Below are 11,795 nucleotides of genomic sequence, written 5' to 3' on the forward strand. Positions count from 1 at the left end.
AATGTTATATGACATCGGCCTGTATTTGGTACGGCCTGAAGCTTTGTACATCGATCCTAAATGTTTTTGCAAATAGTTCCGAACTCCAATTTCTACATGAGGTGATGGGGTAACCTGGAGACTTGAGTTCGATAACCATGTTACATTGGAAAGAACAAGGTGAAATAGACCTGTTTAGAGCCTAGTGACCTTCAGCAACCCATGCTTGTCGTAAGAGGCGACTGACGGGTTCGGTTAGTCAGGCTCGCTGACTTTGTTGATCGTATCCCAAGTGCGTAGATAGATGCCAGCGCTGTTGATCATTGGATTGTTTGGTCCAGACTCGATTAGTTACAGACGTCGCTACGTAACTGGAATATTGATAAACCAAATATACACACGAAAATTTCCCAAATTGCTATTGTTACTGCTTTATTGCATATCATGAATGTCATGTGGTAGGATATCACTTCTTTCCCGAAGCTCATATGAAGAAGTACATACAGAAATACTGTCATTGGCATACAGTAATCAACAATTATAACCTGGATAAACCAGTACCAGTGGCACGTATTAAGTTGAAAATAAATAAAACATCAAAATAAAACACAAATCTGTAGAACCGCAGCAAGAAACGGAATCACAACTCAAATTATGAACATCAAAACAGTATTTCCCTGAAAGACATGCATATATGTCTAAACATTATTCCAACATGTACACTACAGCTCAGTATCAAAAAGAACCATGGCCATCCATCTATAGACATTGGTGCCGCTGATACCAAATGTCGAATTAGGGCAGAAAGTTGGTTTTTGTTTAATTTTGCTTTCAGCAATACTGCAGTCAGGTCGTCGAATGCAGCAGAGTCCACAAGCACTCATATTCTTTGGATCTAGTCGGCCAGACATCTCAATGGCCCCCTAATCAACATCTGTATACTAGAATTGGTGTACTTCCTTTCAAGCGGAAGACCAGAACCTTCGACGATCCTTCGAACCATATTGTTCAGTCGGTTAACACCAGCGGGGGATGGTTTGAACCATTCAGACACTGTCGATGGATTGGGACACAGATAAAAAGGGCAAGTGCCTTCAACATATCTGCCTCTACTGTCTCTGAAGGTCTTGTAAAGCCTAACAAGACACCTGTTAGAAGGCACCGTGTTGTCCAGATGCACCACAGGAAAGGGGGACTTATTCAACATCACACATTCCCTACCGGATGAGTCCACCTGCAGTTCCATGTCCCCCCACAAGAGATCGCCGTGGTCTCGAACATTCTTCACAACATTCCCAAAATTTATATTCACCATCAACCAAATCGTATTTAATAGAACATCAGGATTATAATCTCCCAGTTTCTGGATTTGGAACAACACGTCTATGTCCTGTTCGGTGAGGAATACAGTCTTGTTAGGCAGCATTCCTTTCCCCTGCTGGATAAGCCAGGACTGTTTGTCCTTCAGTTTGGTCCTGCTGTTCTCGAATATCTTGTCCCGGGTGATACAAAAGCTGTAGCCGCAGAATTTGAGATGTCGTTCAAGGCTGGACTGCATGTTTTTCAAGTAAGAGGGCTCGTACTCTTCCCCGTTGTCCTTTCTGATGTCCCAGAAAAACGTTCCCAGAACATTGTCGAGGTCTGCCGGTGGCAGCCCCTGCATGGGGATAGTGATGCCTTGGGATACAAGATACTCCTGAAAAATATACAGAACAGAGTTAGGTTCAGGTGTTGCTTAAGCCATAAGGAAATGGATACTCAAGCTGCGGTTTTGGAATGGTGTGTTTCTGCTGTGTTTCCTACATGCCTCATCCGACTGCTGTATTTTCACAGACACATGCGTGCATTGGGTGTAGGTCTGATGGGTTGTCTTCTCAACACGTTAAAACAATATCATGCAGCCTAGTGGACAGGAAGTAAGGTTAATTTGCTGACCTTTTCTACCCTTACTAAACTGAGCATGGCCGAAAGGTAATTGTAGACAATACAGGGAAAATGACAATAATAATGTAGGTAAATTGGGATTGTAGGCATAATGGGATGTAACCGTCTGTTGACTTCTGAAAGAACAACGTTCATGTCATTGTAGTTCTACCCATATAAGTGGGTGTACAATTGGATGGAACTACAAACAAAAACATTTTCACTTTGTAACGTTAATTGGAATAAACTGACATCGTGGGAAAATGAGGATGTGCCATAGACACATTGTGATGGATGGATGGATGGATTTGTTCGTGCCATGTGAATCAGACAAGCAAATTTCTAGCGTTGCTACCATCTAACATACATGGATCAATTAGAACTGTATGTATAATAAAACGGGTGAACTGGCATCGGGCTGGCACTAAGCCTTTAACCCTGACCCGGTTTGTCACTGTTACATTCAGATGACATTCTAGGTTGATGTCCATTTCGCCATCTCATATCATCATCATGGTACATATCCCAGCATTTGTTTTTCTACGGAGACGGTCCGATCGTGCTTATGCTACTTTCTTGATCATGTCTGGTATTTGGAGGTAGGGGGAACATCTGAATCGCCCACACATGACAATAGGAAACACTGACAACGAACCAACCTGAAACAGTTTAACATGCCCCCGGGTTTTCCTTGAAGTGTGTTTATTCATGTCTTCGGTCATTGAAGTCTCTAGCAACTGTCCGACAGCATCTCCGTCCAAAAGACAAGAGTTATCTACCCCTCCTTCCTGAATAAGTTTCTCGACTTCCAAGTCTCCTTCACCGCTTGTTTCGAGGCCCTCTTCCTGGTTGTTGATCACAAGGAATGGGACGCCTTCCTCCTTCACAATGATTGGCATGTCTTCTGTAATGACGGGGGACGTGTCACTGTAGTCGGATTGTGAGGAGGGGAGTCGGGAACTTGACAACGTAGAGACAGGGAAGGAGGTATGGGAGCCAGATGCAGGAGTCAGAGAAGGCCCTGGTGACTCTGAAAGACAAAAGTGTAAAGTGAACTGAGCATCATAGAGCACCGCAAGTTATTACACAGAATCGCGTCCCTTGTGTGTGGCTGGAAGCTATGATCGTCGACTTCCAGATTTATGTGATCATGGGTTGTATACAAATGGCAAACGCCTAATCCTGTACCACTTCGGTCATTTTCTGCTGCATAGATCCATACTCATGCAGTTTATGCTACAGTGCCTGATCTGGACAGGACTATTTACACACCGCCGCCACACAGCCGATATATTGCTGAGTGCGGTGTTATACAAAGACAAAAAGATACGTTGGTCTCTCCCCCATATCATCTTGAACCGTCAACATGAAGCTGACATACCATCATTTAACTGACATGCCACTCAGTATCGTGTATACCGAATTCACCCACCAGTAATGTGGGATGTCTGTAGGACGGTGGGCAGTGTGAAATTGTTCATGTACTAAACATCATAACCCGGGCGAATCAAGGGTCGTGACACGCTGAATGGACGGATGACAGGACAGAGCGGCCAGTGACAGAACACATACCTTTAAGTTTCTTGCTCCCTGTCATCACATGGCTCTCGGGTGTGGGTTTCCTCTTCCCAGATCCTGGGCCACCGCCAGATCCAGCACAGCCTTCCAAACCCTCGCTATCTGTTATTGGGGGAATCACCTGTTGCCATGGACCGTGTGGACCATGTGCTCCATCACGTACAAATTTGGAAGTAAACATTTGGACGGGAACAGCTTCTGGGGGTGCTTGAGGATGTGGAATATGTTTCTGTCTCCGTTGAGCAACTGACAACGATTCCACTGGGCTGTATCTTTGACTATAGCTCGCAACTCTAGATCCCGAAACGGACTTAGAGGGAAGAGAGTTATCCAAGCTTGCACTCTGTTCACCCGGTCTGTTAAAAGATCCTACAGTTCCTGGACCTGGTTGGCTTCTCTCTCGCTGGGTCAGTTTACCTGAGTCCCTGGATATTTGCCCATTGTCCTCGCGTAGAATCCTCGCCTTCCACGGAGGACCACTGTCTTCGGTCCTCTGCGGACTCTTACTGCTTCTCCTGACTGTTCTGAATGCCTTGGTGCAGTAGCTCTCGCTGATGACATCCCCCGAGTTCTGAACTAGTTCACTGAGAACATATCTCTCCTTCTTGCTGTTGTCAATTTCAAGAGATAAATAGCCACACAGCTCAACAGCCTGGTCAAACTGAAGGTACTGGCGGCACAGCTTCTGCATGGAATCAATGAAGGAATGGAAAAATTCCTTGGAGTATTGTCGGTCCATTGCCATTTCCTGAAAGATGAGTAGAAAATTACTCTAAAAAGTGAGTGGGTGAGCTGTATTTTATATCGCTTTTAGATTAATTCCAGCAATATCACGGTGGGGGACACCAGAAATGGGCTTCACACATTGTACTCATGAGGGGACTCGAACCCGGGTCTAATATGAACATTGAAAGCATGCACATAATGTGAGGCGGTGAAATTTCCATGTTTGTTTGTAATACATGGATGGACACGCTACATTTCATGAATAGCTTGCATATTATATAGACAGGTGGGATACGTCGTGATATACAGACAACTGGGACACGTCATGTTATACACACAGGTGGGGCAGGTCATGAAATGCAGATAGCTTAAACACATATTGATAAATAGACAGGTGGGACAGGTCGTGAAATCAGCGTTCGAATTAATCGCCTGCTCGTAGGTCCAGCACCGGTTGCTACAGTATCGGACCGGCAGTTTCAAATATTTGCGGGCTCTTATGGCCTTCAGTAAATTACCTGTCATTGTGTTTAAGCAGAATGTTTACCATATTTTTTCTTTATTAACGTGCATGAATCGTCCTTCATGTTACGATAACTTAAAGTTTCACTTCCTGGTAGTGTTTTCCGCACGGGAAAGTCAACACCGGTCTTTAATGAACACAAACTTCATTCTACGTCACAGGCTTCACCGATTGATTTTTTGTAGAAATAATATAAAACTGTGTACAATGAAGTCTGTTTTATATTATTGGTTTGACATTAACAAAATGGGTCTACAGATTTCATTCAGGGCCTGTAGATTTTAAAGCCAGCACGAAGCAGCAGGCCCTAACGGCCAACTAGCAAAATATAGTATGGTAAACACAGCATGCAATGCGGACAGAGAGGACACATCGTGACATACAGACTGGTGGGACATGCCATAATATACAGACTGGTGGGCCACGCCATGATACACAGATAGTTGGGACACGTCATGGTATACAGACTGGTTAGACACGTCATTAGTTATAGACAGGTGGTACACGTCATGATATACAGAATGGTGGGACACGATATGATATAAACACAGGTGGGACACGTCATGATATACAGACTGGTGGGACACGTCATGGTACACATATAGGTGGTACATGTCATGATATACAGGCTGGTGGGACACGTCATGATATAAACACAGGTGGGACACGTCATGGTATACAGACTGGTGAGACACGTCATCAGTTATAGACAGGTGGGACACGTCATGGTATACAGACTGGTGGGACACGATAAGATATACACACATGTGGGACACGTCATTAGTTATAGACAGGTGGGACACGTCATGGTATACAGATAGGTGGTACACGTCACGATATACAGAATGGTGAGACACGATATGATATAAACACAGGTGGGACACGTCATGATATACAGACTGGTGGGACACGTCATGGTACACATATAGGTGGTACACGTCGTGATATACAGACTGGTGGGACACGATATGATATAAACACAGGTGGGACACGTCATAAGTTATAGACTGGTGGGACACGTCATGGTATACAGATAGGTGGTACACGTCATGATATACAGAATGGTGAGACACGATATGATATAAACTCAGGTGGGACACGTCATGATATACAGACTGGTGGGACACGTCATGGTATACAGACTGGTGGGACACGTTATGATATAAACACAGGTGGGACACGTCATGGTATACAGACTGGTGAGACACGTCATCAGTTATAGACAGGTGGGACACGTCATGGTATACAGACTGGTGGGACACGATAAGATATACACACATGTGGGACACGTCATTAGTTATAGACAGGTGGGACACGTCATGGTATACAGATAGGTGGTACACGTCACGATATACAGAATGGTGAGACACGATATGATATAAACACAGGTGGGACACGTCATGATATACAGACTGGTGGGACACGTCATGGTACACATATAGGTGGTACACGTCGTGATATACAGAATGGTGAGACACGATATGATATAAACACAGGTGGGACACGTCATGATATACAGACTGGTGGGACACGTCATGGTATACAGACTGGTGGGACACGTTATGATATAAACACAGGTGGGACACGTCATGGTATACAGACTGGTGAGACACGTCATCAGTTATAGACAGGTGGGACACGTCATGGTATACAGACTGGTGGGACACGATAAGATATACACACATGTGGGATACGTCATTAGTTATAGACAGGTGGGACACGTCATGGTGAGTGAGTGAGTTTAGTTTTACGCCGCACTCAGCAATATTCCAGCTATATGGCGGCGGTCTGTAAATAATCGAGTCTGGACCAGACAATCCAGTGATCAACAACATGAGCATCGATCTGCGCAATTGGGAACCGATGACATGAGTCAACCAAGTAAGCGAGTCTGACCACCCGATTTTCATCATTTGTTAAACTCTTGACAATAATCTTTTCAACGTTATGAATTTGTTTTACTGTACATCAGTTCATGTGTAAACAGTGTTTTTAAACAGTGTGGAATCTTTTGAAAAGTATAGTTTAGAAAAGCTGACTGAAGGAAGTGGCTACAATTATACTAGTGAATCTAAACTTTTGATGGGTAGTATGTTTTACCAACAGTTGGGCGTCATTTTCTATTCCCCATTGTGATATATTTACGGGGACATAATAATAAAACAATAATTACAGTTAGTTTGGTGTCATTATATCTATATCCCGATGGTCGTCACGATATGACTGAAAGATTACCGATGTGACGATAAATTTTAACTCACTAACTACATCCCAGTGTATTACTAGACCTATTGAATAGATCTCTGTCATAACATATAACTAGTGTTAATACTGTTATACAATGGTTATCTCTGATACGATAACAATAATCAGTTCTTGCTATTCCCTGTATCGTCGGCAACAGACAAGAGAGTCTGAACATACATTCAAAGCAAGACTGACATGTTTAGAACCATAAACATTCACCATATTTGTCGTACACGGCGAACTGCAAGCTGCCACACCTAGTCTCACTGTAATTATAGCGGCGGCCATATTTGAGACACGTTCGCTGAGAAATCGATTGTTTCAACATCGCCAAATTTCAGTGCCGCCGTAATTTATATAGGAACAATATCCACGAGAGACTTAGTATAAACTGTTCAAAACTTACCTACATTTGTTTGGTCAGAATCGGTGTTTCACATGAAGCAGTCAAATAACAAACAGCGGTATCGACGGGTCGATGTCTCAGTTGTATCTCACTATCAACAACCCTGTTCTCGCTGGCTTCTATCTAGGTCAGCGAGATAAATATGGAGTTGTCTCCCTTGTACTAAGTTGCGAGACATTCCCGCGGACGTGATCAATTTTCAAACGAGCGCTATGTTATTGATTCATTTTGCTTAATTCAGGGGTTTAAGCTTATTTTCTGTAATAAATAATGTTGGCAGTAGTTATTACAGCACTTAAAGATATATCAGATAACCTAATAATATCGAAGGAAATTGTCCATCATGAGGTTCGTGTGCAATATAACACAAGACGCGTTGACACTCACTATCGGCACGAGATGTCCGTGCTCGCGTGTAATTCTCTGAATTCCACCTGCACGGTGTCAACATGAGAAAACACTTCAGGAATTCCAGTATATTCATGATTTTTAAAGAGTCTTGTTTATGAGGCGTACATTCGAAGTACAAATATATATGTATTAAGATAGCTATTTTTTCACAAGGCAACACATTCATCTACGCCTGCACTCACTCACTCACTCACCCACTACTATCATCATATTTCTGTATGTCAGTGAGGCGTGATATATACAGGTGGAGCACCTGGAACACTATAATCAACTGCATATCTCTTTTAATGTTCGTGTTCCAGTATTTGTTTCAGCGACCAAGTTATAGAACTCACACTGTCCGAATGAACATTGAATTTCAAAGGCTGTTTACAATATTGTTGCGACATGTTTGCGTGTCGAATCACTGAAATGCACGTCCTTAAAGGACGCTAATCTCCACTGTAAGTCCTCATGTATTGTGCATCATGAAACATCATCAACAAAAACGAGTCGTGCAACTGAGTCACCTCTTTCACTACTGTTCACAACATCCGTGTCAGGTGACCTTCGCTGACTTGGTCTTACCCTTAGTTTAGTTAGTGTTAATGCTATGGGTACTCCGAGGCACCCTGAACTATTTTGATAATGTTATCCTTAGCTTAACATGTGTTAATGCTATGGGTGCTCCGAGACACCCTTAACTATTTTGATAATGTTCCCCTTAGCTTAACATGTATTAATACTATGGGTACTCCGAGACACCCTGAACTATTTTGATAATGTTACCCTTAGCTTAACATGTGTTAATACTATGGGTGCTCCGAGACACCCTGAACTGTTTTTATAATATTATATCACCCTTAATTTAGCTTGTGTTAATACAATGGGTACTCTGAGACACCCTGAACTACTTTGATAATGTTACCGTTAGCATCCGAGAAAGTGAACCACGCTCCGAGAATCCCTGAAATATTGCTTATAGCTAGGGTTCATACCGTGGGTACTATGGGTGCTCCGAGACACCAAGACAACTACTAACAAATGATGTATTTGGTAGTATCCCTGCTGATGCAAGGTTATCCACGATGATGTTTCTAGGTTCGTCAGTAAAATATGTATCCGTGCATGCTGGTTTTTTGGGGCTTTTTTGGTTTGTTTTTTTTCTTCAAAAAACTGCAAATGTCTGAAATTTGCATCACTTTAAGCTATGTCTGGAATTCTGTTCGATGTGGTGTAGGAATTATAGCTTTCTAGTTGATTGGGCAATGGCATTGTAGTTCAGAATGTCGCAGACATAGGTATTTCGCTTATACTGAGTGAGTGAGTTTAGTTTTACGCCACACTCAGCAATATTCCAACTATATGGCGGTGGTCTGTAAATAATCGAGTCTGGACCAGACAATCCTGTGATCAACAACATGAGCATCGATCTGCGCAATTGGGAACCGATGACATGTGTCAACCAAGTCAGCGATCCTCACCACCCAATCACGTTAGTCGCCTCTTACGCGCTTATGCTGAATTTTCAAGGAATCTCCCTGGGCTTACGACCCGTGAAGGTCCCGGAGTAGAATATGCCCTCAGCAACCCATGCTTGCCACAAAAGGCGACTATGCTTGTCGTAAGAGGCGACTAACGGAATCAGGTGGTCAGGATCGCTGACTTGGTTGACACATGTCATCGGTTCCCAATTGCGCAGATCGATGCTCATGTTGTTGATCACTGGATTGTCTGGTCCAGACTCGACTATTTACAGACCGCCGCCATATGGCTGAAATATTGCTGAGTGTGGCGTAAAACTAAACTCACTCACTCACCCTAGGCTTACAATATTTCTCACTCATGCACGCTCTCAGTCTTACTCAGTGGGGGCGGTGGGGTAGCCCAGTGGTTAAAGCGTTGACTCGTCACGTCGAAGACCCGGGTTCCATTCCCCATATGGAAACACTGTCTGAAGCCTATTTCTGGTGTCCCCCTGTTGTGATATTGCTGGAATATTGCTAAAAGCGGCGTAAAATCATACCCACTCAGTCTTACTCAATGATATATTTACTGTTAGGGGTATGATGTTTTTTAACATAACAGTTTCAATCTCATTTGAGTTGACAGCGTCAGTTCTTCCTATGTGATTATACATACAATGCAGGGGCTTCTTGGCTCATCGTTTCGGATACCAAAGTACGTAAGTATTTCGAATAAAATATAATGTCAGGGTTAAAAATATTCGTTGTCTACATAATCAACATGCGAAGATTTTAGCCAACTTGTCGAACTATGATCGTTTTACAAACTTGGCAGCTTTAACGGTTTCCACTGACTTGCATTACTAAGAGACTGAAGCTAAGATGTACATCCATTATGTAATGCACACACAAGAGAAGACGTACCGCCATGGCTGGCGTCGGTTATGCATCTAGCGGAATAAAACTGGTTTGCAAACTAACACTTTAATTTCTAGGCTAACCAACTGCACATATGCTATCTTACAATTCCTTACATATTAAGAGCACATTTCGATATATATTCGATGCAAAAACGTTATTAGATGAGTCTACTTCAAATGGATTCACTTGAAACACAGTTAAAAACACTATGATGTTGCTGGAATATTGCTGAATATTTTGTTCAGAATACTTAAAATGCATTTTTTATGGTTTGTGCGTTTACATGACATAGTACACAATCTTTGGCAGAGATATAAGACTGTGTACAGAATACTGGAAATGCATAATGTTGCATTAATTAATAAAAATGCTATGCTCACAAATATGGTATAAATATCTCTTAAGCATTTACAATGTATGCGAGCATTTTTACATAATCTTCTTGGATAATGCATATATATTTGTTACATGAAGACAATCGCTGTCTTGCATATGATAAGGGATCTAAAAACAGTTATGTTTAAATATATTGTAAAACATCATTTATCTTTTTTGCACTAACATCGCATTTTGAAAATATTTTTGTGTTATTTAATAATGGGCGACCATCTCGATCTAGCCAATCCATAGCCCGAACTAACATACCTCCCCAGGTCAGTCCGCACACCTCTTCATCTGTTTGTTCAATTATTTGTTCTCCTTCTTCTTCCTGGCCGCTCGTTCTTCATTCGACCTCTTCTTCTCTTCTCTCGTGAAGAGCTGATGTTCCGCCATCATTTTCTTCTCGTTTTTCACAGCTTTCTGCTTTATTTCTCTGTCCAACTGTTTCCTCTGAACTTGATCAACTAGCCCACAATAGATGTTTGTAATGCTCAGGTATGCCAGTACTAGCGTTAATGAAACTACAGATTTGCCCTCATTCACAACAGAACTCCGAAAAAGTTGCCAGGGACACACTGGCAATATAATCTGTATGTTTTACCAGGTCACATTCTGATGTAACTTGTTGAGTCTGGATTGATTACTAAATGTTCTTCTTCTTCTTCTTCTTCTTCTTCTTCGTGAGTGAGTGAGTGAGTGAGTGAGTGAGTGAGTGTCGTTTTACGCCACTGCTAGCAATATCATGGCGTGGGAAACGCGGTCGGTCGGGCTGGCAGATATTGCGAACGGTGAATCATTGTAACCATGTGGGGAATCGAACGCGAGTCTTCGGCGTGACGAGCGAACACTTTAGCCACTAGGCTACCTCACCGCCCCAAATGGTCTTTTGAACAACCTGCAAAATCAAATTGTAAGGAACGAATTGAAATTCATAAGTAATAAATTGCATGAACATACATGTCAGTAGACAGGTTTTAATAAATATAAAAATGCTGCATCTGGATGACTATAAAAGGTCCGTGTAAAGTTCTGAATGCTGAATGAATATTACGTACATATTAAATGAAACACTTCTTCAACCGGCCTCGTGTTCTCGGGTTATAACTGATACGGTGACATGATAAAACCAAGATCGCTTGGTCAAAACAGATATCACCCCGTGAAATATCCACATGGTGATATCTGGTTTGACCAAGCGTTCTTGGTTTTAACTAATGTTTAATGGCATTATTTTGACTCATGAACCGCTATTTCA

General features: G+C 42.4%; 1 protein-coding gene across 2 annotated transcripts; it reads right to left on the reverse strand.

Moving 5' to 3' along the window:
• Nucleotides 1-385: 385 nt before the first annotated feature.
• Nucleotides 386-7,532, reverse strand: LOC137290714 (uncharacterized). 2 transcript variants are annotated; one of them, XM_067821803.1, is made up of 4 exons: nt 7,383-7,532; nt 3,475-4,228; nt 2,562-2,932; nt 386-1,675 (listed from the first exon to the last, which is right to left on the reverse strand). In XM_067821803.1, the coding sequence occupies exons 2-4, from the start codon at nt 4,223-4,225 to the stop codon at nt 875-877; spliced, it is 1,923 nt and encodes a 640-aa protein (XP_067677904.1). In that variant the 5' UTR covers nt 4,226-4,228; nt 7,383-7,532; the 3' UTR covers nt 386-874. The 2 variants fall into 2 exon arrangements, with proteins under 2 accessions (XP_067677904.1, XP_067677905.1); XM_067821804.1 differs by having other exon boundaries at nt 7,387-7,520.
• Between the last annotated feature and the right edge of the window lie 4,263 nt (nt 7,533-11,795).

The sequence above is a fragment of the Haliotis asinina genome, chromosome 7 (genome assembly GCF_037392515.1).
Source record: "Haliotis asinina isolate JCU_RB_2024 chromosome 7, JCU_Hal_asi_v2, whole genome shotgun sequence".
Taxonomy (NCBI): Eukaryota; Metazoa; Mollusca; class Gastropoda; order Lepetellida; family Haliotidae; genus Haliotis; species Haliotis asinina.